At 49.9% G+C, this 23929-nt stretch overlaps 10 protein-coding genes across 10 annotated transcripts; 6 read left to right on the top strand and 4 right to left on the bottom strand.

The window, feature by feature from the left end:
* Window positions 1-131: 131 nt before the first annotated feature.
* Window positions 132-2453, bottom strand: CI109_103422 (uncharacterized protein; the record flags this gene model as incomplete). Its single annotated transcript, XM_032005649.1, has 3 exons — window positions 132-1069; window positions 1134-1293; window positions 1368-2453. The coding sequence occupies 3 exons, from the start codon at window positions 2451-2453 to the stop codon at window positions 132-134; spliced, it is 2184 nt and encodes a 727-aa protein (XP_031860138.1).
* Window positions 2454-3154: 701 nt separating this feature from the next.
* On the bottom strand, window positions 3155-5258 carry CI109_103421 (uncharacterized protein; the record flags this gene model as incomplete). Its single annotated transcript, XM_065967293.1, has 14 exons — window positions 3155-3263; window positions 3321-3461; window positions 3520-3585; window positions 3642-3715; window positions 3769-3828; window positions 3887-3931; window positions 3986-4149; window positions 4209-4236; window positions 4287-4300; window positions 4372-4460; window positions 4524-4725; window positions 4783-4952; window positions 5018-5050; window positions 5167-5258. 14 exons carry the CDS (start codon window positions 5256-5258, stop codon window positions 3155-3157), a joined length of 1287 nt encoding a protein of 428 aa, XP_065823365.1.
* Window positions 5259-5736: 478 nt separating this feature from the next.
* CI109_103420 (uncharacterized protein) lies at window positions 5737-7382 on the top strand (the record flags this gene model as incomplete). Its single annotated transcript, XM_032005647.1, has 3 exons — window positions 5737-5884; window positions 5961-6106; window positions 6168-7382. The coding sequence occupies 3 exons, from the start codon at window positions 5737-5739 to the stop codon at window positions 7380-7382; spliced, it is 1509 nt and encodes a 502-aa protein (XP_031860136.1).
* Window positions 7383-8284: 902 nt separating this feature from the next.
* On the top strand, window positions 8285-10180 carry CI109_103419 (uncharacterized protein; the record flags this gene model as incomplete). Its single annotated transcript, XM_032005646.1, has 13 exons — window positions 8285-8365; window positions 8445-8515; window positions 8582-8644; window positions 8703-9037; window positions 9132-9198; window positions 9284-9315; window positions 9375-9443; window positions 9503-9559; window positions 9615-9673; window positions 9733-9781; window positions 9847-9877; window positions 9949-10063; window positions 10136-10180. 13 exons carry the CDS (start codon window positions 8285-8287, stop codon window positions 10178-10180), a joined length of 1074 nt encoding a protein of 357 aa, XP_031860135.1.
* A 960-nt stretch (window positions 10181-11140) lies between these two features.
* On the top strand, window positions 11141-13605 carry CI109_103418 (uncharacterized protein; the record flags this gene model as incomplete). The annotated part of the gene is made up of 2 exons (XM_032005645.1): window positions 11141-12773; window positions 12845-13605. The coding sequence occupies 2 exons, from the start codon at window positions 11141-11143 to the stop codon at window positions 13603-13605; spliced, it is 2394 nt and encodes a 797-aa protein (XP_031860134.1).
* A 175-nt stretch (window positions 13606-13780) lies between these two features.
* CI109_103417 (uncharacterized protein) lies at window positions 13781-14605 on the bottom strand (the record flags this gene model as incomplete). The annotated part of the gene is made up of 1 exon (XM_032005644.1): window positions 13781-14605. One exon carries the CDS (start codon window positions 14603-14605, stop codon window positions 13781-13783), a length of 825 nt encoding a protein of 274 aa, XP_031860133.1.
* Window positions 14606-15007: 402 nt separating this feature from the next.
* Window positions 15008-16905, top strand: CI109_103416 (uncharacterized protein; the record flags this gene model as incomplete). Its single annotated transcript, XM_032005643.1, has 7 exons — window positions 15008-15217; window positions 15532-15714; window positions 15789-16046; window positions 16111-16242; window positions 16296-16413; window positions 16468-16772; window positions 16846-16905. 7 exons carry the CDS (start codon window positions 15008-15010, stop codon window positions 16903-16905), a joined length of 1266 nt encoding a protein of 421 aa, XP_031860132.1.
* Window positions 16906-17537: 632 nt separating this feature from the next.
* CI109_103415 (uncharacterized protein) lies at window positions 17538-21155 on the top strand (the record flags this gene model as incomplete). Its single annotated transcript, XM_032005642.1, has 4 exons — window positions 17538-19994; window positions 20090-20363; window positions 20417-20587; window positions 20653-21155. 4 exons carry the CDS (start codon window positions 17538-17540, stop codon window positions 21153-21155), a joined length of 3405 nt encoding a protein of 1134 aa, XP_031860131.1.
* A 468-nt stretch (window positions 21156-21623) lies between these two features.
* CI109_103414 (uncharacterized protein) lies at window positions 21624-22081 on the top strand (the record flags this gene model as incomplete). Its single annotated transcript, XM_032005641.1, has 3 exons — window positions 21624-21684; window positions 21831-21946; window positions 22034-22081. The coding sequence occupies 3 exons, from the start codon at window positions 21624-21626 to the stop codon at window positions 22079-22081; spliced, it is 225 nt and encodes a 74-aa protein (XP_031860130.1).
* Window positions 22082-22408: 327 nt separating this feature from the next.
* On the bottom strand, window positions 22409-23705 carry CI109_103413 (uncharacterized protein; the record flags this gene model as incomplete). Its single annotated transcript, XM_032005640.1, has 8 exons — window positions 22409-22456; window positions 22517-22737; window positions 22812-22899; window positions 22958-23035; window positions 23092-23104; window positions 23162-23310; window positions 23370-23470; window positions 23534-23705. The coding sequence occupies 8 exons, from the start codon at window positions 23703-23705 to the stop codon at window positions 22409-22411; spliced, it is 870 nt and encodes a 289-aa protein (XP_031860129.1).
* Window positions 23706-23929: the final 224 nt, after the last annotated feature.

The raw sequence follows: 23929 nt of genomic DNA, 5'->3' as shown, positions 1-23929 counted from the left end.
TTCAATTCTCGATAAGATATCTTGACAACAGGAATAAACAAACAGACAAAACGGGTACAACTAAAAAGCATTCTGAGAACAAAAAAAACACACAACTCGATCACTTGCCACAGTGTGAATACACATGCCTTCTACACTCTCCTACTGCCCACCCAGCATCCCCAACCTACAACGACCACAACGGCACAAGCCACCGCTACGCCCTTCCAATTCTTTCTCCACTGCTGTACACTCTTCCCGAAAGTCTTCTCTATCAGACCTCCTAGCCCTAAGCCTACTGAACTAACATTGTTTCCGGATCCAGATGAAGTAGGAAAGAGAGGAGGTAGACAATCTCTCGAGCTTCCTGATCGTTCTTTCCGAGGATGAGGATGAGAAGGTGAAAGAGGTTGATGATGATGATGATATTTCGTCGATGACGACATCGCTTCTTTACCACCTCTCTCACCGAATGATCTCCTCCTCTTGCCTCTCCCGGAGACACCATTATTCCCACTAGATCGATCTCCGCGAGTTTCCGACTCGCGACGCTGTGCAATCCTCCTTGATAAAGTCGCTTCCCACTCTCCACCACCTTGTGCCCGAGCTACTGTCGGCATCGGACCGTAAGATGATGACGAAGCCGACGTCATGGAAGAAGAAGTGGTGACGAGTGTTCGCTTTTGTCCACTTGAACCTTCGAATTGAGGTTGAAGGTGTAGGTGTTGTGTCATCGTGTCAGTGGCGCGTGCTCGCCATGCGAGGAAAGCGTCGACAGAGGCTAGGACAGTGTTCGAAGATGGTTTATCGACAGTTGAGCAGATGACTTGGACCGCCTCGTCCTGATGTCGTGAAGGATCGGAGTACGACTCGGGCGAACCTTGACGAGAGGCAGGAGGCGAAGGGGTGTACTCCCTCGGAGCGAAGTATCCCTGAGTCTCAGCGGACAGACGAGGTGTCGGTCCCGTCATGTTGTGTTGAGGGGTCGGCTCCGGCTCAACCAACAACCGGTTCAGCTGAAGAGGGGAGATGTTCAAGGCTGCCGAGACAGGATGGATGACGGGGACAAGGTCGTCGAGATCGTCTTGCTCTGTCCGTCAAGATGGTCATCAGTGAGCGATGCGTCTGTGATGCCTGAAGGCCTATACACTCACCATGCTGTGAGTCCAACTTGACGACAAGGTGGATCCAGTCTGACCTCGTTGCGTAACCCAGTACAAGGCGTCTCAAGTCACTTTCCATCTCTCCACCGGAGAGACGGGGGTGCAACAGACCATTCAGAGTGTGATATGCGTTCCTGACCTTATTACGGACCTGCAGTGTAATTCAATCCCGATACGTCAGCCGTTGTGTAAAAGGGTAAATTGGAGGTGGAGATGATTTCTCACCTGCTCCTGGTTCAGACCCGTCAGAATCCTCATGTCCACTTTCCCATCATTGTCGAGTACCCCAACTACGCCTTTGCCAAGATCTACCAACCTGACTCTTTCCTTGACACCTCTCAAGACTCTCTCCGTATCTTCTCTACTCCCCACCAGAGCCATTGTCACGCCCTCACCTTCGCCCTCTGCGTGAGTGTGAGTGAACATCTTTGGCAAACTCATATGAAGACTCAGACTCTCCTCTGGGAGATTCATACTTGGCAAGACCAATTCTTCTCCGCCATGATGATGAGAAGCAGAAGAAGAAGCGACGATAGTCCCTCGATGATGATGTTGGAGAGGAGAAGAGACGGACACCGAAGCCGAGGAAGTTCGAGAGAGCGAAGAGAGGGAAGCGACGTAGCTTGGCATAGAGGTGAAACTTGCCGGAGAGGATGGTTCCGAAGAAGGATGGATGAAGTACGGCGAGTCGACCATAGGCGGTGTGAACGGTATCTCATGCGATTGATTGTGTGATGCATGATGGTGATAGTGATTATCATGATGATGCTCGTGTGGTTGAGACGGACTAGATTCGAAAGGATGGATCGTATCTTCCGGACTGGGAGGGATCACCCTATGTTCGAGACCTCCCAGCCCAAGACCGTGGCTAGTGTCAGCCTCGGGACTGGCTGACGGTAGCGTCGTCCTTTCCGTCACGGGTGTCCAATCGGTATTTGGACCTACTACCTCGCTAGTACCCGCACCGGAATACGACTGGAAAGGAGGTGTGATACCTAATCCTACTTGATCTTCTTGCTGTAAATCAGGTGTCGGATCGCCATCACCCCGGTCTTCTCGGTCTCGGTCTTGTACCCCTTCGTCCTCGGTGATCGTAGTAGTCTCATGCATCGACAGCGTAGGTACCGCCAGCTCATGCATCGAACTTGATGTTGACGTCGGAAGCATTACCGAGCCACCCCAATCTGACATGCTCTTGACGCCATAGCTCGTCTCCTCATCTTCGGGTTGGACGGGTGGCGATTCCTTCTGATAAGCCCGAGCAGCGTCGACCGTACCCCTGTGTCTTGATCTGTATCCTGTTGGGAACATGTTTGCTATCAACTGTGAAGAGCCTAGTACAGTTGACTATCTATCCACAAGAGAGGAGACGAGCAGATAGATAGTTGATATAAGTTCATTCAGTTAGAGTACAAAGGGATGACTGATGATTGACTTATGATGTGATACTACTACTAGTCACTATTCCAGGACCAATGCCTAGCTAGACGCTTGATCGAGACAGAATACACTCCAAGCAGTCGGGTGACATCCCCTATCTTCCCACCGTACAACACCGTATCCTTCCCTTTGTAGTACGTAACATCATCGATCTCATGTTATATTACCACTCTGGGTAATCTCATCATCCAGATACAGTTACCATTCCAGTTCCAGTTCCAGTGACTGTGTGATCAGATTACCGATTACACCATCCCTCTCGATTCCCTCGATCCCCCGCCCCAGCCCAGGCCCTGCCTAAAGTTACACTTACTGCACAATGCCGCTTACCACAGTCATCGTTTCTCCGAACATGCATCATTTCGGAACGATTGAAATGTAATGTTCAATTTCATGCATTGATAATTGCTGTATTATATGGGTTTGTGGTGTTTTATGTTTGCTATCACCGCGTTCTCCACCTTCCATCATGCCTCTCCGTTTCGCAGAGCTCGCTTCGGCTGCACTCGACTTGAATATGCCATTTTGCACACAGCACCTAGTCCATACCGCTCCCCAGCTTCTGTCCGCCTCTACTCCGCCTGGGTTTTCTCCAGAGTGGTCGCTTCACCCTCAACCTCAAGAGGATCCTCGTCCTCGTCTTCGGACCTCTCGTCCGCCAAGGGGTTCTTCATCAAAGCCCTGTACATTGCGAGTTAGTGGAACTCGACCGTTAATCCCTCCGCCAAAAGCACTCACCTAATAAGGATACGCCAGATGAGGAAGTACCAGAACAGATTAATACATTGAAGCAGAAGGATCGGGGCAAAGATCTGCCACTGCATCCAAGGAGCGAGCCATACATCCTCCAAGGGTCGGAAGTACATTCGGTGCTCAGGTCTGTAATGACGATGATCAGCGCACATTCATCGACTCGTAACAATTCAAGGAGACTTGCGGGATCAACTCGAACTCGTAGTACACGGACCAAAGAATCCATAAGTTGAGATAGTGACGGAAGTAGCTGCGGAGCGCATGTCAGCTGCAGCATCATTGAGGGACAATAAACTTGTAGCTCACGTCCAGACAACGACGAAGATCGCAAAGATAGGGGGCGAGGCATCCTCCGAGACGTAGTTGACACATTTGGCGAGCTGCGTAGTTTGTCAGCTGGGAAATTTGCTTGACAACGAGCTATCACACTTACAGCCAGGAAAACATCCGAGATGTCCATGGTAACGAAGACGCACACACCGATGTAGGTCAGCTGTGAAGCGGCATCCTTGTCAGCGGCAATGTCGACATTTTTGCTCGTGACAGCTCACGTAGACGTTATAACTCCATCCGATAAGCCAAAGGGTAACCATGTGCTGTTTTGGGATGAGATCAGCCAAAATCCATTCAGACTAAGCGGTTTAGCTTACATGCGCAACAAGTTCCTTGTAGTCCTTCCTTGGCTTTTCGATCTTCGCAGCAAGAATAATCGTCTGCTGCGCCCAGTAGGCTGCCTGCATCAGGTAGTACACCTTGAGTCGCAGAGGCATACCCTGGATAGGATAGTTGCGCCAGAAGAATTCCGTCTTAAACCCTGCGGTGCAATGTCAGATTGGGTTATCGAGTCGGAAGGAGAGAGAGAGCGGTACGAACACCAAGTTGGCAGATCGTACATGACATACTGCAGAAACTCGTCAGCGTTCGTAACAAACCAAAATGCTGGAGACTTACCACTCCGCACGATCCTGCCATAGCCATATAGAAAACAGTGTATCCCTCTATTTTGATTAGCTTCGTCGCCATTTTGTTCACTCACGTTCAGTGAATCGCATGACCTTTCCTCGACTGATGCCGAGCGATTTGGACATAGGTCGGAGGATGTGGATCGTTACGCTCTGTCTAATGCTGGGATTCGGTGATCAGATAAGCGTGGCTCGACAGCATGAGGTAACAGCGACAGAAACTCACAAAGACCAGAGGATGATGTAGTTTGCGACGAACACAAAGTCCCACCAGGATTTACCGTATCTCCCATCTGACAGCTTGTTTTGAGGTAGGATGAGATGAGCCCACAAGTTGAAGGTTCCAGGTGCGAGGAGACCAAAGTGGATCAAGAGCTCGTGGTTGGCGTACAAGATGAAGGGGACTATCATGAGCTTGAACGCGGAAGCTGTGATAGGGTCAGCTTATAATGCAAACTAGGTGACACCAAGTCGATACCGCTCACCAGGGACCAGCATCCATCTTCCAGACTTTAGATCATCCCAGAACCCTTTCGACCGATAGATGTCAGGCAACTCTGCCTTTCTCTTCGCAGGTCTAGGTTTGCCCGAGAGAGGCTGCACCTCGGAGGTGGAGCTAAGACCGGAATGAGCACCTTTTGCAGCTGGGTGAGATCTATTGGGTTCGTGTCTAATCAGCAAAATGGTGTATGTCACACGACGGGATGGAGGGAGACTTACCCCGCATTTTCAACTTGGTTGAGGGGGATTTGGCTGTTGAAACAATGTCGGAAGCACGGTATTAGCTACAATCACAAACTTACAGACAACTATTGGCGACGGTCGTTGTTGATGACTTAGGGGGGCAGGGACGGAATGGGGAAACCCACTTCAAAGCTTTGGTGACGCTCGAACTGCGTCGTCTGTTTGCTGGCTTCGACGCCCCTGACGCCCGAGCAGTTGATGTACCACTGCTCGACATCTTCCTACTGTTGCTCCTAAGTCGTGTCGTGTTGGATATGAGAAGCTAAGTGTCAAGCTTTGTTTTGACTTCTTTTGTAGACAACCTTTTGACACGGTCGGTCACCGAGGCTACAAGTCAATAACAGACAGAGAGGAAGAAGCAAAACAACAGCTCTAACAGCAGTTCGCGTAAATGAGGGGTCCAAGCTCGGCCTCCGTTTTAGCGCGCCGGTGGTGAGCTCAAGGTAACTTACGTAAATTGAAATTGGTATTTTCGGTTCACGTGCAGATTCCGTCGGATCGAGATGGCGCATCGCTGCACTAGAGTACTAGCTGATTAGCAGCTAATGTTCATGTTTTGTTAGCTTGATATCGGTTGTTCACCACACATCCTTTCTTCTCTTCGTCACAAGCAAGAAGATCTTACTCCAAGCTGGTCTTGGGTCTTGACAACCAGCCTTGTATATTGTTTCCTTGTCTGATCACACCTAGGCACGATGACGATCCGAATCAGTATTCCTATCTCTTGTTCAAACGAAGCAGGTCCTTCAACGACCTTTGCAACTACTTCGTCTGACCCGGCCGAGGACCTACGAAGTGTCGTCTCCTCTCTGCGGACGGCGAAAAGAGTAGTAGCCGTATCCGGTATGTTCTCACTCTGTCAAGTCGCTAGTGGGGACATCAATACTGATGTTATATTTATATGATCTGTCATGTGCAGGAGCTGGCGTATCAACCAGTGCGGATATACCTGATTTCAGATCGGCCAGCGGATTGTTCAATGATAGCTCCCCGGGCAAGGGTAAGGGCAAAGAGAGGACTAGTGGATACTCTACGAAAGACCTCTTTCACGTCAAATGTCTAAGCGTGAGTCATGTACCGGTACCGAAATACGAACTTCCTGCTAAGTACCCCGGCGTAAACGCAGAACCATACGCTTCTTGCCTCACATCACGCTCTGATCACATCGCTGGCTTCGCTTGCGTTTTCCGCCAGACCTACAGCTTTCCATAGCTATCTGTCAACGCTGGACGACCAAGATCGACTACTTCGATGTTACACGCAAAACATCGATAATCTCGAAGAGAAAGCTGGTCTTTCGATTGGGATACCGCCTCTGATCAAGCGTGCAAGCAGATCACCAAAGAAAAGCGGCACCAACAGCGATGTCTTCAACGTCACTCAAATTCAAACGTCGTCTTCGTCAGCTGACCTTGGTAGTACTTTGACTTCAATATCACCCGAAGGATACCGAGTGATCCCTCTTCACGGTCTGCTGGCCGACCTCCATTGTCCTTTATGTTCCACAGTTGCCCCGCTCCTCGACCATCTCCCACTTCCACCGACACAAGTCCCTTGTCCAACTTGCCAGCTTTCACATACCATTCGCTCCGCTCTTTCGGAACGCACTCGACGTACTGGTTATCTTCGGCCCAGTGTCGTGCTATATGGCGAAGAACACCCTCAAGGCGAACAGATTGGTTCCCAAGTCCAGAAGGATCTGAAAAGCGTCGATATGTTATTGGTGGCGGGGACGAGTCTGAGTATACCAGGTGTGAAAAGGATCGTCAAGGAGATGGCGAAGGCGGCACGTTCGAGAAAAGTCAAGGGGAAGGGAAGGAGTAAGGGCGAGATCCTGTGTAGGACAGTATTTGTGAATGACGAAGCGCCGAGCAAAGGGAGTGAATGGGAAGGTGTCTTTGATTATTGGGTTCAGGGAGATGTTCAGTTGTTCATCTCGGATTATCTGGAGAACTCCGAGTATGAAACAACAACTACTTCCACGACGACGACGACGACGAGCGTTTCGGGAACTCCTCGAACACCGACGAAGAAAAGGAAAGTCACCGAGGAGCCTATCTTCCCACCCACACCTGAATCGCTGGAGAAGAATCGCTCAGGTTCAGCGACTGAAGAAGGAGATCCGGTCACGCCGACCAAGAAGCGGAAAACGACAACGCCGAGAAAGCGCAAGACCGATATACCGCTTACCCCGCTGTCGTTGTCAAAGAGTAACAGTAAACGAGTCAAGATGGACGGGCCAGCGATGTCGCCGGATTCACCGAATCCTGTCAGGAGGTTGGATTTTGAAGGTTCTCTCACCCCTGTTCCGTTCTCAGATCGAGAAGAGGAGATATCGTAGCTCGCACTTGTACGATTGGACATATCCCTTGTTATGCATCGTTATTGTCACCTTGCGAGTCCAGTATTTGGAGAATGAAAACTGTATATAAATCAGCAGTAGCTGATATACCAATGCCTAGAAATCCGGAAAGGTTCTCTCGGATTTACCCCATTTGGTAATTTGACTGTTTGTGCCTGATCATATGGGTGATCGGAGGTTAATACGCCTATTGTTGTTTCTTTCTCTTATTGTCTCTTTGTGTTGCCCGAATGGCTGCAAAGCAACAGAAAGGATAGCGAACATAAGACGGAATACATGGCAACGACCATCAACCAATTGATCTCATCATTTTCATCAACCACATTGCCTGTTAACTAAAAACATACATACTACGCACCACACTTGTTTGGCTTCATCTTACGAACGGCTTGACGACCGGTCCAGTTTCTTGATCAAACCCAAACGTTGGATGGAACCAGGGTTCATCCATCAGTAACTCTTACCTCCTTTCCACCTATTGCGCCTCACCAAATCTATCCTTGACCTTTTACGAGCTGCCTGTCTTCTATTCCGTCCGCTTGGTCACTTGTAATACACGCTTGCCTTGGGGTATCTGCACAACTCGGTGCATACGAAAGGCACGACGAAGCGTTCGAGGAAGGACAAAGACATAGGACTGAGGAAGATCAGAAGGAACGTTCTGCTGAAGGAGGAATCGCTCGAGGCTTCCGACTCCGCCCGCCAGATCAAAACAACACCAGGTCCCCGCTTCTCACGTTGTAAACGTCTTGCATCCTCCATATCATAACAGTTTGGAAAGAGGATATTCCAGCTTGGTATACCCGTTTGCCGGATTCTGCGGACCATCGATTATACAACAAAGCATCTGAGGACCTGAATCCCAGTAGGCAACAATCAACATGGGTGCGTGTGTGTCTTCCCCATCAGAAGATCCGGCTGCAGACATGCGGAGCAAGGAGATTGATCGAGCGTTGAAAGAGGTGAGCGGTTCAGTGACGTTGGCTTCTACGCTATTCCTGTGTAATGATGGACGGTGCTGATTTGTTGCACCGCCAACAGGATGAGAAGAGATTAGCAAAAGAAGTCAAGCTGTTGTTATTGGGTGCAGGAGCGAGTGGGAAGTCTACCATGTGAGTCGAGCCACAACCGGTGGGATATATAGAACTAATGCTGACGTTGTTGATCACGATGTGCAGCTTGAAGCAGATGAGGTTGATACATGACAAGGCGTTCCAACCCGATGAGATTGAGGATTACCGGTGAGTTTGGGTCCTACGAGTCTGCTCAATACATCTTGACTGATCATTGTGTCTTTAGCAAAATCACATTCTCCAACATTGTCGGTGGAATGCGAAGTATCATCGACGTAATGGACGAACTCGAACTTGCCGTTCTCTCTGAGAATCGACGTTACGTAGCACTCATCGATGCCGAACCACCTATCAACACCGGTGAACCCTATCCTACCAAATACTTGCCAGCGCTCAAATCGCTATGGGCGGATCCGAACGTTCAACAATGTTATCAGAGGGGGAACGAATTTGCTTTAGCGGAGAATATACCGTATTTCTTCAAGGATCTGGATAGGTTGTTCGTCCCTGGTTATGTGCCTACTTCGGATGACATTTTACGAGTGAGAAGTAAAACGACGGGTGAGTACGAAGAGCTTGAGATATCTTGTCCTTGGCTGCAACGGAACATATTTTGGCGCCGAAGGCACAATGCTAATATCGATTGGACTTTCAGGTATATCAGAAACTCGATTCCCTTTGAATGATGTGGTATTCCGTCTATTTGACGTTGGAGGACAACGGTGGGTCTGATTCGCTTACATCTCTGGGAGACGGCACTGTATTTGGCTGCGCCAGAACTCTGCTGATACTCGGCGTGGTATGCAGGTCTGAACGACGGAAATGGGCTTCATGCTTCGGTGAGTTTCGCATTCGTATCGTGGTTTGGCCCACAGCTGATATAGATCTCCCTACACAGAAAACGTCACTGCTATCCTCTTCCTTGTCGCACTTTCAGATTACAACTCTTGTCTGATAGAAGACCGAGGTGAGAGTTCAGCGTCTACGTGTGTAATGTGTTTGAATAAGCTGACAGCCCTGTCGCAGAATCAAATGGTATGCAAGAGGCGCTCTTACTCTTCGACTCGATCTGTAACTCTCAATGTGGGTTAAGACGTTGTTTTCATCACTTGCGCAGCTGCTCACTTCTGTTTTTTAGGGTTCACCAAAACGTCGATCATTCTGTTCTTGAACAAGGCCGATCTTTTGATGGAAAAGGTATGTAGCTATTTCTGACTCTCGCATGCTCAATCGACTGATCGATATTGTGATTGCAGATCAAACAACCGAATCAACAGATCCGAAAGCATTTCCCCGATTTCGAGGGTGAGTCCGTTTCGGCCTGGCCTTTACCTATCCAAGCCTGAGGTTGATATTGTGTCGTGATTTAGGCAAACCTGGCTCTTTCAACGACGCGGTCGAGTGAGTCTCAAATTCGCAGTACATGACCATTTGAACGTTCCTGATCAAGCTTGCTTGCCTTTGCTGTTCAGGTTTTTCCGTTTCAAGTTCAGGTCACTGAACAGATCACCGAGCAAGGAGATCTATTGTCATGTGACGACTGCGGTGGATGTGCAGAATGTCAAAGTGGTCATGACAGCTTGTCAGGTGGGTCGGGCTAGACCTTTGTTCGGCGCAACGTAGGATAAGGGGAACTGATCTTGTGGAATGTTGTTCTAGGACACAATCTTGAAAAACGCCTTGAGAGATATGGCCATCATATAGCGGGACGAGAGGTTCGAGTGGCGGTGAAAATTCTTGGGATACTGGGCGGATCGTTGATGCAAAAGCTCGATACGAATCGACTGTGACAAAAGGTACATTGTGTACGGTGTGCATCATCAGGGGAATGTACTGTATGGAGAGGTGACGCACACGAAAGGATATGTACATTACATGTACGCATACATATATAGGATCTTCCTCTTTGGGGTAGATTACCATGCATATAGGATTGAGTCTCTGATAACATATCTTCATGATTCGTGACCAGTGGTTATATGGAGGCGAGGCATTGGTCCCTGCAATGCGTCATGGCGAAGTGATCGATGTCTCAGACTGCTGTAGGAAACAGCGGTATGAATCGCTTGTCTTATCTTTCGGGGCGATGGATTGTGTTTCTGCCCAGTTCTCCTCTCTGCGGTGTATGCTATCACACCGCGGTAGGTGGAGTGTGGTGCACTGATATTCATCCTTCATGTTATGCCGTTCGTCCCAGGGGTAGGGTATCGTACCGAGCACCATGGAGGGGAAGTGGCAAGGAAGTCTCAGCGAGATTCACACCACATCTGACGCAATTATCAACTTCGACTAGTTGCTCCAATTCTGTTGACACTTGTGTACTGTATGACACCTCTCTATCGCATGAGCAACGATCCCCAACTTCTTCTTCTTTTCCTTCGAGTACTGTACATGCTGTTTGGTTTAATCTCGTTCTGTAGCATAGCAACTCACCTTTTTGTCAATCAAAACCGCTGGTCGGCTCATCTCGTCGTTCATTCGTTCCTTCCTTTCTTGACCCTTCTGTGAACGGCTTTTTACGATTCGATATCGCCGGGAGCGAGCGCAGTCCTTGTTAAGTCACGAGCGAATCCTCGTCTCGTGCCTCTTTACAACCCCCACTCTACGCCTGGTGCGTAGACAAGACCTCAATAATACTGACCTCCGATAACGAGGAAGCCACACATGATAACACCTCCATCGATATCTCGTCATCCAACTTTTCCTCAACCACACGCTCCCAAGGACAACCACACCAACCCCGGCATCATAGCAATGACTCCCAATCTCAATGATGAAGAGAGGGCGGGTCCCGATCCCAATCTCAAGATGGGTACCATCCTCAATCCCCAAATCACGTTAAGAAAACGAATCGTCATGAACCCTCCTCAATCATACGTCGATTTCGCCACGACGTTCCAAACTGAATCCGAGGCACCTCAACCTCTAAATGGTCCTTTGATGATTGGTGATCAAGGTCAAGCTGTGATGGTTGCTCCTGCTCCTGTCCCTGCCAGTGCAGCTGGTCAGAATCAGGTGCAGACTATGCCAGAGGAGGGAGAGGAGGAGGTGGGCGATGGAGGTCAGGTGGTATTGAAAGGGAGTGTTATACAGGTCGTCCCGTCATCACCTACCCCCACGTCTTCCGCCACATCGGATAGTATGGTCACTCCGACTCCGACACCAGCACCAGTGGCAACGTCGAATGCCGGGAGTGATAGTGCGACCAGCAGTATTGAGCCTACCGCCACTTCCACCCTGTCTCCTTCAAGCGAAAGTGGCACATCCGATATTGGTTCAATGCCAACTTCTACAGCATCACCGTTAAATCCTACCAATCCCATCACTACCGACATCGCCACTACCACTGCTCCTAATAGTATCACCTCGACCTCCCGTCCCCTTGGACCGACGACCACCACCTCCACCCCAGCATCAACCTCAACCTTGCCCGCCGGCTCTCCTTCATCAACGAGCGCCGCTGCCATCGGGACACACCACCCCCCTTCCGCAGCACTGATATTCCTCGCCATCATACTTTCCCTGGTCCTCTTCGGCGCTCTAATCACGCTGTTTCGGTACCTCCTTCGTTCCCGCAGGATCAGACTTCCAGTATGTCTTGGCGGAAGAAGGAGAGGTCGGTATGACGACGACGACGATGATGGTCTGAGCGATTTCGTAGCGGGTTTAGGTGAAAGTCCTTTACATCATCATCATCATCTCTATCAGGATGAGAAATATGATTATGGCACCGGAGGTGTAGGAGGAGGAGGGGGATACGATTATTCTTCTCATGCAGCCAATGGCATGGGGATGGGGATTGGACCGACTTATGACGATTGGACAACGTCAACGACGACGACAATGCAACCATCTCATTCTCACTCTCACTCTCACAATCACGGTCTTGGACTTGGCCTTGGGATCGATACGGATCATAATGGAATACAAAGCCGTTCGAACAACTTCGCATCCGCTGCAACGACGAAAAATGGTCAATCACCATTCTTACATTCTGGAACTGCGACAATCCCTTCACCACCACCACAAGCATATCTCGGTGAGACCGCTCCACGTTCGTTCTCCCAAGGAGGTATCGCGCCGATGGCTTCTGGTCATTCGTTTGGAGAGACGGGGAAGTTGCAAGTGGTGAATGGTTTGCCGGACGAGATTGTGTCTGACTCCTACGATCACGAATACGAACATGAACCTGAACACGAGCGAGGTGGTGGTGTTCTCACCCGAGGCGTTAGTGGGGTTGATGGCTTGAAAGATATCGGGTTAGATGGTGGGTCTCCAAGATTCTTGGGTGTTGATGGTGAGTATATTTGCACATACTTCATAGTAACTTGTAGCTGATCTCCCTTCACCCAACCCCCACGTCACTAGGCAACGGTCTACCTCTTCCCTGGAATCTCCCTCCCCGACCTGACGAGATGGAATCCCGATGTCCTACTCCCAATTCGAAAGCATACCATCTTTCAGTCGGAGGACCTGCCCCATCATTCCCCTCACCGCTTCCTTCGCCTTCCGACGACCCGTTCCCACAACGATCAGCCACCTGGGCAAGTAATTTGCGTTCGACATTGTATGCCGCAATCTCAGCAGCGAGAGTACCGACCACTGGATCGTTGACCAATTCGACGAATCCGAACGGAAGTGGGATGGAAGATCGATTTACAAGGACTGTAGGGGTGGTCTCGGGGTTGAGTATGAAGAGAGGGAAACTGCCGATATTCGATGAAGAAGCTTCGACAGGTCCAAATACTGAAAATGGAAGAGGTTTCCCTATTGTCATAGAGGAGAAGGATGATCTCGATCATCAAGTCTTGTCCTTCCCCACCGCCAATACCAAAGACGCAATAGGAGTCGTACCGACCGACGGGATTGGATCAGTCTTATTGACTAGAATGGAGAGTGACGATTCGACATCCACGCTCACTCTACCTCGAAAGTTCGGAGGTGCGGGAGGCAATGCCAGCGAGAGATATAAGCGATATTACGCAAGGAGCAAGAGTAGTGGGTCGTCCACGACTACGAGTGAAGGAGGAGAGAGCGAAGCGGAGACTGTGGGAGAGCGAAGACCGTCTGCGTTGGCAGGTGGTGAGAGGGTGAAAGGTGCTAGGATGGGTAGTTTTGTGATGGCTTGAGAGTATGTATTATCGTAGAAACATGCATAGAATATCGTCATAATGTCATTCTGCTATTTGTTTCTCGGTCAGCTCGGCAGTCTCAGTCGTTAGAATTAAGGGAAGAGTCTTGACAAGACATGGGAGAGTATTTGTGCGGTACAACTTAGGCTCACTTACAAGTGTATTCATTCGTTCACACCCAGATCTCAAATCTCACAACTACCCCTCTTTCCTCCTCTCCACTATCCTTCTTCATACCCTCTGTATATTCCTCCCATCCACCATCATTCTTCCACCTCACCTCGCCCTTCACCACGATCTTCCAACTCTTATCTCTCACTCCTTCGAGGAAACGATTGACCGGTCCTCTGCCTGTATGTAAACCCGCTGTGAGATGTGCCACACCTCCCGGTTTGAGCAAGTTCCCTATCGATTCAATCAAAGCCGGATGGGAGGCGGTCGCCCACAGGACATCGGCCAGGAGGAGGATATCGAATCGTTCGCTATCTTTCCCGGTTCGTGGCAGTGCAGAGAGAAGTGAGGAGGGATCGGTACCCCATTCATGACCTATTACTTTCCATTTCTCTCCTTCTACCTCGTCGGAACTTTTGACGGCTCTGTCGAAATTATCCGAAATCACATCAATCACTTCCGCTACTCCCCAGTCTGAACTGATCACACTCTCGGCTTTCCCGCAGACAAGCGCGACTATACCAGGTAATCCTGCCCCTGCACCCAGTTCTGCTACTCGTGTTTGACTAACATCGATCACTTGGGTTGCGAGCAGATCTGCAAGGTAGATCGAGGATAGCCATACGTGATTCGCTTGTAGAGTAGTGAAGAGATTGGATGGTGGAGATGGAAGACGAAGTTCGATTGGTTTGGAAAGGTCGGAGGATGGAGGTGGGGTGTATGTGTAGTATGGAGAGGAAGAGGAGGATACGTCGAAAGCTATGGGCGGTATGGAGAAGAGCGTAGAGAGGGAAGTATCGAATATGTCCGTCGGGTCTTCTGACATCTTGAGTATGGTCTATCAAACGAAGGCCATGTTATCCAAGCATGGTGAGGCTGCACGGGTACACAGTTAGATAACGATTCAGTAAAGCTGCATGGAATGCATTGAAATCCAAGCGGACTACCTCCACTGTGTGATTTTGCCACACTCGGCGTTTTAGCGTGTTATATACTTGGTGGTGAGTTGACGCGATTACGGTGAGAGAGAGGATTTGCGAGTGCCCTTTGTCGCGCGTAGCGTACAGTGCACTGTGCAAAGCAGTCACCAGGTAGAGACAGAGACAGACACACAGAGACTGACCACCTACTATCGCCACCACCATCAGTGACTTCTTTCATCCTTTTTTTTTCTCCTATATCTCACTTCTCTCACCTAATCACCTCCTTAGACATACACTCGCACACAATGTCACAATCTCAAAACATCCAAGGTCGAACAGAACCTTCTCTCGACGTCGCCCCCACTCCTCAAAACACACCTCTCGACACTGGTGTGCTCACCAACAGACCTGCCAACCTCGGTCAACCCACCGTCGAGACTCTCGCAGAGGGTGAGGAGAGTGAGGGTGATGATGAGGATGTCGGTGGTATGAACCCCGCCAGTTTGTTGGCAAAGGTGAGTTTGGCTCTCATTTGCATTGGGTTGGGAATGTGTGTATGGTCAGAAGCAATGGGGAACGTGCGTGGAAATTTCGGGTAGACACATGAAGGGCTTGTCTGCTCTGTGCACAATTGTGCATCAGCTACAACAGGCGACTCGTGGTGATTAGCAAGTCAAGGGCATCACGCTCATACTAGGATCGACTATGTTCTCCCTGTATCCCCGTCAACCAATCTGTTTCTGCAGTCGCTACTTCTCTGTCCATTCCTCTCATGACCCACCACCTCCATATATAATCAGACATGCTCACAATCTATTCCCCATCACAGAACCCCGCCCTCCTCGCTCTCGCTCAGTCAAAACTTGAGGACCTCATTGGTCGATCATCCGGTTACATCGAGTCTCTCCCCGTCCCTGTCCGACGAAGAATCGATGGTCTTAAGGGTGTTCAAGTTGAGCACTCCAAGATTGAGAGCGAGTTCCAGATGGCTATCCTCGAGTTGGAGAAGAAGGTGAGTCAGGACATCCTGGTATTAGGCTACGTTGTCGAGCAGTTGTTGACCACGAGACGTCTTCTTTCTCCCAGTTCCTTAGCAAATTCCAACCTCTCTACGAGCGACGACAAGCTATCATCACTGGTCAAGCTGAGCCCACCGAGACCGAGATCGAGGCCGGTAAGGCCTCTGACTCTGACGACGAGGACGATGAGGAGGAGGAAGGTGCCAAGGTTGAGGAGATCGATGACAAGGAGGCTGGTGACATCAAGGGTATCCCTGAGTTCTGGTTGACCGCCTTGAAGAACCACGTTCCTATCTCCGAGACCATCACTGACCGAGATGAGGAGGTGAGTGATCACACCTGTCTTTGGCTTTCCGAAGGGTTTGTGCTGATACCATGCATCACTATAGGCTCTCAAGCTCCTCACCGACATCAAGCTCTCATACCTTGAAGACGGTCAGCCCGGTTTCAAGCTCCACTTCGTTTTCGCCCCCAACGACTTCTTCGAGGACACCGAGTTGACCAAGACTTATTTCTACCAAGTGAGTTGATCAATGGGTATTACGTCTATGAGCGTCGCTGACCCTGTTCGCAGGAACAAGTCGGCTACGGTGGTGACTTCGTCTACGACAAGGCCATCGGTCACGAGATCAAGTGGAAGGAGGAGAAGGACTTGACCAAGAAGGTCGAGATCAAGAAGCAGAGGAACAAGAGTGAGTCTGGCTATCATTACGTGTCGTGCCACCGCTGACCCGTCGTCTCCCTAGCTACTGGCCGAACACGGGTCATCCGAAAGGTCGTCCCCACCGACTCCTTCTTCAACTTCTTCAAGCCCCCTCAACCGCCCACACCCGAGAGCCTTGAGGCTTCCGATGTCGACGAGGACGAGTTGGAGGAGCTCGATGCTCGACTCGAGACCGACTACCAGATCGGAGAGGACTTCAAGGAGAAGATCATCCCCCGAGCTGTTGACTACTTCACCGGCAAGGCTTTGAGATACGAGGACGACTTTGAGGAGGAGGACGAGGAGGATTTCGAGGATGAGGACTACGACGATGATGAGGATGATGAGGTGGGTAGTGGTCTGACTTTTTGTGCTCTTAAAAAAAGGAAACGGAACTGACGTGATGCCGACTAGTAATTAGGATGCTGACGAGGCCCAAGCTGATGCTGCCGCCGCCAACCCCGAGTGCAAGCAGCAGTAAGCGGAGTCAGTCTTAGCATGTGTGCTTGTGTGTCAGTCATCGCTGTGTGTAGGGAGCGAGAGAAACGTTGTGTTTTATATCCGGACCAGGCCTCCCCCCCTTTTATATATACTTTTTCCGATGACATCGATCCAATGACAACCGAAGCATCCATCCATAAACTAGTTCGCACTCACAATAGCCTTTTCCGAGCGAGCAATCGAGGCTGCCCGTCATGCTAGAATATGCTTTTCATCGACATGTTGCAGTATTCATGGATGTTGTATGATGCTGCAAGAATCCATCACCGCGTGCGAGACCCTGAAAGTGGTTAACTTGCAACAGCAACATGACCCCGAGCCCGAAAACAAATCATTGGTCTCAGACTGACATTTACATCTGACTCAACCACCATTTCCTTTCATCTCCCATCCAGAAGAACAGACGTAAAAGCTGGTACACACGAGCAGCTGCGTCCCCATCCCTGGACGACCTCGCTCATCTCTCACCCCCTGTTACATCTTGCGTCTTCCCAACTTGCCAAGCCTCCTCTAAATCACCTTCATTTCTTTTGACCGCTTGGACCATATTGTATCGCTTCTTCACAGCTTACCAGATCACTTGGCTGTACCAGCCTCCTACATACCTTCGGCATGGGCTGCTTCCCATGCAATAACCTCCAGCCAGAGGTGGCCCACCTTAACGCCTGTTACCCACCTTCCAAAGCGCTTCTCACCTCTGGACCTGAATATCGACCTTTATCTCAAGACCTCTCCAAACTCACCTATTTCGCTACCAACAAACCGTCCAAACTTGCCAAGATCGGTGAAGAGCTCGACAAACGAGTGATCAAGGAAACACAACGATCTACCGCTGGATATCCGAAATACCGAGCTAGCTTGTTGATCTCCTTGGCGATATTGAGAGCGTTATTGACGGAATGTAAGCGGGATATAGGATTATTTGGAAGATGGGCCTTGAGAGTGATTGACAGGAGTTTGGATGTGAGAGTCTATCAGAGAGGTGGATTGGATTTGGAAGTCATCGGAAGAGCTGCTGCTGCTTTCATATCGTTCACGACATATACGGACGGTTCGGCGATCGGTGTCGACGACCCTCTTACTAGAACGTATCTCGACATTCTCTCGAAATTCGGAAAGATGGCGACTCATGTCGACCCGCAGGAGAAGACGGACATGGAAGAGCAGAATCGAACGAGATTAATCGCACTGGCTGCTTTACATGGCGCAGTCACCTCGGACGCTCTGTACACCTCGACGAGAGAATTCCCAAAACAGGTCGGATTTATCCTTCCACCTCTGATGCAAAACGTTTTTGAGGGAACGATGGATCACTTGAAGTTGGAGACGGCAAAGATTGAGATGGATGCTTCACCTTCGCCATTCTTCACAGAATTCTCGGCAAGAAGACCTATCAACGATCGACGAGCTCCATCCTTACACGCCCATGTTCCAGGAGAAAAGGGACCTTCCTCCTCGGACGTCTTGTCCGCCTCACTGAGATCATTGCATCTCCTCGTGGGTCAATGTCAAGTCACCCAAGCATCGCACATCATCGATCGAGTCGGTGTTTTCCTCGATAAACAAGGCTCTTGGCAAGATGTCGAACGATGTTGTTGGATCTCGGAGAGATTAACAGCTTGGATCACCTTGCAATATCGATTCGTGGTACCCACTCGTCTCGTAGAAGTTCTGGTCGATCTCAAAGATGAAGCACCGACACCGAAACATACTTCTGTCTTGGCGATGATCACCACCATCCTCAACTCGACGACCTCCCTTGTCGGTCTTGGTGTCTCGGATCTATTACAAAACCTTGTCTCGCTCATCGTCCGTCGGATCCACTTTGATCCGCGAGACGCTCTCCTGCCGCCTCTTGTGCAATGTGTAAGCAGTCTCGGCACGCACATATACTATGCGGATCAAATCAACGATATTGTCGAGGAATTGGCCGTCCGTATCGCTGAACTCCCGACAGCCGACAAAGCGAGACCGGAAATCATTAGAGTCTTGATACACTGTATCACAGGAGTCATGGTCGTCGCCGACGCAGCGGATGAGGAGGCGGAAACGAAGATCAACAACAACTCCTTGTCGCGAATCTCCTCCAAGGTCACCAATGATAACAATACCCAAATACACGCCGACAAAGGCAAAGCACCCGCTACCGGACCCATATCACCCGACACACCGCACGAGCAACAACTTCATCGACATCGATCAAGCAGACGAAACCCTATCGCGCCTGAAGTATGGCAAGAAACCCTCCCACTCCTCTGCGAAGCGGACTACGCTGTCCGATCAACCTATGCGCGAGCTTTGATACTCTACCTAGAAACGGAGATGCCTAGAGGTGCATCGCCAAGTAAACAATCTCAATCGGGATCGAAATCCGCCGGTGGAGACTTTACCATCTATAGATTCTGCAATGCGCTCAATGCGGCGATCTACACTCTCGTCATGTCGTCTTGTCTCGGTGTTGGAGTGGATAACAACACACAGACTGGCGGTCCATCATCTCGAGCGTCGCCGGAAGTTCACCATGCTGCTTTCAATGACAACTCGACAACGGAAACGAACAAGGTGGAGCCTTCTCATGACGGGACCGATTCGCGCGGAACACCCACAAGGAGTGACAAGGAAAAGGGCGTTTCATTCAACATCACCGAACCGAGTCCGACATCCACACCACCAAACGGAAGTAGCGGTAACGGCGGGACATCGACTCCACCTCACAAAAGAGCTGTTCGGACATCACGAAGACCTTCTCTCCCTTTGAATCGATATCAATCATACGTCCATCTCAATTCGTTTGACAACGTAGCTACCCCCTTAGACTTTTCAGCTGCTTTGAGAATACTAGACGAGATACATTCGATCGTGCCGATTCCAGCGTTGTTGACGGGTGCACCGATGTTGCTTGCTTTGGATAAGGATGCAGGTAACGAGTTGGTGAGAAGACCGGGCGATGGAAGGGCTGGTGCTTGGGTCTTGGAGAGGAAGAGAGCGATCAGGGAGATGTTGGGGATTATCTGGAGGAGAATCGGAGAGAGATGGGGTTTGGAGGAGATCGAAGCGTTGGCTGAGAAGGTGAGTTGGCGGTGTTAGGCCAGATAAGGAGTGGTGCGGCTGGGCCATGTATGTCCCGGATGGGTCCGGATGCTGACTCGGTGACACTGTGCTAGGGTCTCGCTTCACTCCCTGAACCATACTTGATACCGCCTTTGCCCTCATACTCTCAAAACACGATCTTACCGATGCCCGAACCTGCCATGTCGTTCGTCCAACACACTATGGAAGGCGAATCCAGCTCGGCGACGAAACCATTACTTGATTCCGAGGTGATTTTGTCGTCTTTGACAGGCGCAAAGGTCGTGCAAGGTGTGACGAAGGGTGATGAGAAAGCTTTGAAACGGAAGTTTGGTAGTAGATGGACCGTCGAAAGTGCAATCAAGGATTGTGAGTGACGTCTGTACTCATCGCATCCTGGTTCTAACATTAGTTTGGTGCAGCCGTCGAGAGGTTCTCTTCCGCGAACATCGTACCGGCCGATGACCCGCATTACGATGTTGCCCATGTTCTTATGAGCCTGAACAACGGTAGTTACCAAAGCTTCAATGGGAACGGCGGAGCTAGACCGGTATCGAGGAGCATCGACGTGGGCGATCTGAGAGAGGCGATAGGTGAGTGTCCCGTGCATCGGGATCGTATGATGGTACTGATCTTCAACACTCGCTTGTATTCGCAGGCGGACGTCGAGATACTATCACAACATCGGCTGCACCATCCATCATCTCCACCATAGCAGATGATCATCTTTCTGCCATCTCACGAGGCGGAGCGGCAGTTGGCGCCGGTGCTGGAGCAGGAGCAGGAGGTTCATCGTTGATATCGACAAACGGATCATCATCACTGACTGGTATAGGAGCAGGGAGAAAACCACAACCTGACGTAAGAGAGGTGTTGAAAGATATATTCAAAGACAAAAAACGAGGTGCGAGCGGACGTGTTTCGCATGGACATGGACATGGAGCGGGAGGGAGCGTACCTCATAGTCCGTTGAGTGCGACGGGCACAGCAGGATCGGGTGCGGGGTCAAAAGTGAATGGGGATGGTGACGGGGACAAGGTGAACGGAGATAGGGAGAGGGAGGTGGAAGTAGTGAGCTCAGGAGTGCAAGGAGCGGCAGGAGAGAGCAAGGTGAATGGAGCAGGCGCACCGGTACTTGCTGCAGTGGCAGGATCTGCGTGAGCGAGGACTGCATGTGAAACGAGAACAGGACACATCATATTTTGGCTCGAGGGATTGCTCAACTTTTATATTGTCGGTATCATGCATCGTTTTAATGTGTTGGACATACAGCTGTTCACCTGTCCATGGCGATTCTGATCAAGATGACAGCTTTCTGCTCTGTTAGATTGCTGTCCGTGGAAATCATCTCGTCTCATCTCAGGCACGAGCAGTAAGCGAGAGGGGGGGATCAACTCGTAATGTTCCCGGTTCCGGTGTTGTTTTTCTTTTTCCCGATGTCGGTTACATGCTCCGTCGATCTTTCGATCGTAATGTTTTCGTTGCCGTTACTGGAATTGACATCATCGTTCTCAAATGGTACGTATATAACCCGCATTAGTTATTGTTCATGAACCAAAGTGCACTGAACAAACCATTTCTTGAAAGTCGATTACCTCAACTTACATTACATATACGCAAACAAACAAGATGTCTGAAGAATTGAAGAAAGGTGATGAAGTATCATGGAACTGGGGATCTGGCAAACCCTGTACGTACAAGTTCCCACACCACTTATCTGGTGAGAAGCAGATCCAATCTCCCCCTTTCCTGCCTCAACTTGCACATGTTTACCCAAAGTTCAGAACAATTCGAAACACGACCCTATCGCTTACCTACCCTCTCTCCCCTTCGTAGCTGGTAAAGTCGCAGATATCGTTGAAGGGAAAGCCGAAGTCACTTCCAAGAAGGGGAACACGATCTCAAAGAATGGGACGGAGGATGATCCAGCCGTCGTTATCACTCGTAGTGGGGTAAGTCATCTCTCTCCTCCCAGACCCTTTCTCGTCCTCCATTTGTCTGTTTTTGAAGATGAGGCATCGTGCTGATTGTATGTGTAGAACGACGTTGTGAAGCGAGCACACGAGTTGAATGAGGTTGAGAACTAGAAGTTGTATATCTGGCTTAACACCCAATGTCACTATTGTAGCTCATAATACTATCGTATTCATGTGTTGTTTACCTTATTGGCGACATCAGGGGCTATTAGAATGCCATTGATTGCACTTGCAAGTGATCAACAGTCAACCTGCACAATATCACGGGTCTTGCTCTGCCAACCCGATCCGGGAACGCGCCAACGTGCAATGTTGAATGCATACAAACAGACAATGTTCCGATCCATGCTATTTTAACTGTATACTTGTATCCTTCTACTCTACATCTATGCTTTCTCTGTGTAATGTTGAATATACAATGTGGGTTTGGGTGACATCCTAATGCGCGTAATCATACTTTTGGTAGAAGGTGACTCGGTCCTTTGTCTAAAACAAAACACATCAGCACGACGTCCAACCTTGACTGTCAGAAACGACACAACTCACATCAGTCTTGGGTCCCCTGATTCTACCTTTGCTCTCCTCCTTGTCCTTTCTCAACACCTTGTCCTCTCTCAACCAGCCCAAAGCAAGTGTGAAGAGATCAAGTTTGTCCGAGGGGACGTCGGCAGGGGGCCAGGGGACCATACCTCGAGGTGTGGAACCGACTTGCATGTGACAGATCTTGGTGGGGAAGTTCTTCAATCCGTCAAAGATGTGTGTTGCGTCTGCCACGCCATGATTAGCTTTGTTGAAAGTGATAACTAGAGGCCTTCGCTGAATGGCGACTTGTCACACTCACAGACGATAGTGGCGCCTCGGGTTTCCGACTCGGAGACGAGGAACTCGATCAAGTCTGCTCGCACGAGAACGTCAAGGTCGACGGTAACCTACTCAGCCCAGTCAGCAGCCTTCTTGAGACAACTACTGACCGGGAACCTGACCCACCTCGTCGAGGAGAAGCACATCCCAATCTCCCATCAGACCCATACACAATTGCACACGTCGTCGTTCTCCGTCCGAGATCTAAAGAATCGTCAGCTGGAGTCTCCAAAAGCGAGGTTAGAAAAAGCGGAATCTACCTGATGCATGCGCCTATTACAGTAGTCGGTCAGTACTTGGTAAATAGAAAGGCTAGAAGGGAATGCTCACCAATCCAAGTCCACATCAAGGATTTGCAACAACCTATCTCTCCTCTCTTTGTGTCTGTAACCTCCAACCGAGTCAAGGAAATGCGATACAACGATATCGGATCGGACGACAGGGTTCGTAGACCATTCAGTACCGAGGTAGACAACGCCCTACGATTATAGGAGCATATTAGATTAGAAAGGCGCTCAAAGGCCAGTCGAAAACTCACACCTGGAGGCTTCATGAACACATCTTGACCGAGGATCTTACAGCATCGAGTTTGGGTCAACTTCTTTCCTGCCAGGATTCTGAGCAGGGTCGATTTTCCCGCTATATAAGGTGATCACATAGAATCAGCCTCTGCGGCTCAATAGGATAGCTCTCATCACTCACCCCCGTTGGCTCCTAGCAAAAGACATCGATCGCCTTTGACGAGTTGTAAATCGACGTCGATCAGCACAGGGTCCGTTCCCACCACCCAGGAGTAGGTGAGAGACTGGCAGTCGATAGCATGCTCTACTTGAGAGCCGTTCGCTTGAGTAGCAGGTACAGGATCAGCCGTCATCTTCGTTGTGTATTTGGTTTGTGTGGTTGAAGGTGTGAGATGCGTTGCCAACTTTTTAGGTTTTACATCTTATATATCTGTGTACGATCTACTCTACGATCACGTCACGGCTTTGGGTGATATCGGACCACCATCGTATCATTTCTGTGTAGCCCCCACGTGGTATTTCCCGAAGAGTTTAATCTGATTCCGTGTGCGGTGAGTGATCGGGATAAAATTAATTA

This window comes from Kwoniella shandongensis, chromosome 6 (assembly GCF_008629635.2).
Source record: "Kwoniella shandongensis chromosome 6, complete sequence".
Classification (NCBI taxonomy): Eukaryota; Fungi; Basidiomycota; class Tremellomycetes; order Tremellales; family Cryptococcaceae; genus Kwoniella; species Kwoniella shandongensis.
This window is presented reverse-complemented; position numbering and strand designations above follow the sequence as displayed.